The 2316-nt window shown below is 39.3% G+C and overlaps 1 protein-coding gene across 1 annotated transcript; it reads right to left on the reverse strand.

Moving 5' to 3' along the window:
* Positions 1 to 680: 680 nt before the first annotated feature.
* Positions 681 to 1619, reverse strand: LOC129641985 (olfactory receptor 7A17-like). The gene has a single exon (XM_055566553.1). The coding sequence runs from the start codon at positions 1617 to 1619 to the stop codon at positions 681 to 683; it is 939 nt and encodes a 312-aa protein (XP_055422528.1).
* Positions 1620 to 2316: the final 697 nt, after the last annotated feature.

The raw sequence follows: 2316 nt of genomic DNA on the forward strand, positions 1-2316 counted from the left end.
TATTTATTCATATTTTTGTGGATAACATATTCTCCCACAAAACTTAGACAAAGTACACATATCAATTATCTTAAAGTTTCTGTGATTCAGGAATCTAGGCATGACTAAGTTGGGTTCTCTGAGCCCTGGTCTCTCACAAGCATACAATCTACCTGTCGGTCATTGTAGGAGAGCAGATGCAGATTATTGTAAACTACATCAGTTGGTGAATCAAGTTGCTTCTCCTATTGTGGATGTCATCTAGCTACAAATTGGATTAACCCAAACCCCGGCCATTAGTGTACAGACTCCAATATGTCAAATGACTTGTCAACAGAAGATCAATGAAGTACAGTTACTTTCACCTGGTAGAGAAAGCATTGCACAATTTCTTCAGCAATCCTGTATTATTTTAAGCATTGCATTTCCTGTATTACATATTGTACTTGTGAAAACTTATACAGTTGGTTCCATTTCCCACAGTAAACCCAGAGAATATATTAAGAGATCAAAATTTTAAAGAAAATACAGGAAGAAACCATTGCCTATATAAGAAAAATAAAAGAAACTGAACTCTTTAAATAACTTAAATTTTAAATTATCTTTCTGGTCACTGATAATAATAATCATGATTAGGATCTCTTAGGGTTTTGAGGACTGTTACTCATGAAAAAGTCTCTATCTTCAGACAAATATATCCCTTATACCGAGAATGTTTCTCTACTGAAGAGTGTTTTAAGGGCTTGCTTTATGTCTTTGTTTTTAAGACTGTAGATAAAAGGGTTCAGCATGGGTGTGACCACAGTGTACATCACTGAGGCTACTGCAGTTGCCCTGGAGTTTTGTGTGCTAGTAGAGCTAAGATACACCCCAAGGCTTGTACCATAGAACAAGGAGACAGTTGAGAGGTGAGACACACATGTGGAAAATGCTTTATACTTGCCCCTTGTGGATGAAATTTTCAAAATAGAGGATACAATCTTAGAGTAGGAAAAAAGGATACCAATGAGTGGAACAATAACCAGAACTCCACTTGCAAAATATATCATCAGGTCATTGAGGAAAGTATCAGAACAAGCAAGCTGAACCACCTCATAAAGTTCGCAAAAAAAATGGTGAATTTCCAATTTTGTGCAAAAAGAGAGTCTCAAAATCATTAAGCCATGTAACAGAGAGTCGAGGACACTCACTAACCAGGATGTCAGAAGCAGGAGGTCACAAAACTTAGGATTCATGATGATCATGTACTGCAATGGGTGACAGATGGCTGCAAACCGGTCATAAGCCATCACAGTCAAGAGGATGTTGTCTAATATCCCAAAAAGCATGAAAAAATACATCTGTACAATGCAGCCTTCATAGGTAATAACTTGACTCTGAGTCTGGATGTTCCACAGCATCTTTGGGATGGTGGTAGAGGTGAAACAGATGTCTGAAAAAGATAGGTTGAAGAGAAAGAAATACATGGGTGTGTGGAGGTGGGAGTCAGTGATAATGGCCAGGATGATGAGAAGGTTTCCAATGAAGGTGACCAGGTACATGAACAGGAAGAGCCAAAAGATGAGAGGCTGCAGTAATACCTCTTCTGAGAGTCCCAGGAGGATAAACTCTGAAATACAAGTTTGGTTTCCTGCTTCCATGTAGCCAATGAAACTGCAGAAATAGAAACAGGAACAGTGCAAATTTAGCTGAAAGAAGCCATCAAGAGATGGTACGGGTGGGTGGAGGGAGGGGGGTTCGGAATGGGGAACACGTGTATTCCTGTGGAGGATTCAGGTTGATGTATGGCAAACCCAATACAATATTGTAAAGTAATTAACCTCCAATTAAAATAAATAAATTTATATTTAAAAATAAAAATTAAAAAATAAAATAAAATACAGTGGGTGAAAAAAAAAGAAAGAAATTAACAGAGAAGGAAGCAAGATGTTCTTCAGTAGGTGAAAGTGAAATCACTCAGTCTTGTCAGATTCTTTGCAACCCTGTGGGCTGTAGCCTACCAGATTCCTCCATCCACAGGATTCTTCAGGCAATAGTACTGGAGTGGGTTGCTATTTCCTTCTCCAGGGGATCTTCCTGATCCAGGGATCAAACCAAGGTCTCCCGCCTTGCAGGCAGACGCTTTACCATCTGAGCCACCAGGGAAGCCAATTGGATAAGTAAACTTGGGCACATCCAAACAATGCACTACGGTGTCACTGAGTCCTCCTGCATCTGAAGCAGTTGATAGGGCCAGCAGAAGTCTTCTATAGGATAAATCTATTAGTTTGCTTTACTCTGAGAATCCGGTTTTTAGTTCAAGTATCCTAATGGGGTAGCCATGTCTACTGGGATCTC

The sequence above is a fragment of the Bubalus kerabau genome, chromosome 1, assembly GCF_029407905.1.
Source record: "Bubalus kerabau isolate K-KA32 ecotype Philippines breed swamp buffalo chromosome 1, PCC_UOA_SB_1v2, whole genome shotgun sequence".
NCBI classification, from domain to species: domain Eukaryota; kingdom Metazoa; phylum Chordata; class Mammalia; order Artiodactyla; family Bovidae; genus Bubalus; species Bubalus kerabau.

What these genes read in the sequence shown, in the direction of transcription:
- LOC129641985 (XM_055566553.1), bottom strand. Translation starts at nt 1,619, where the DNA reads ATGGAAGCAGGAAACCAAACTTGTATTTCAGAGTTTATCCTCCTGGGA.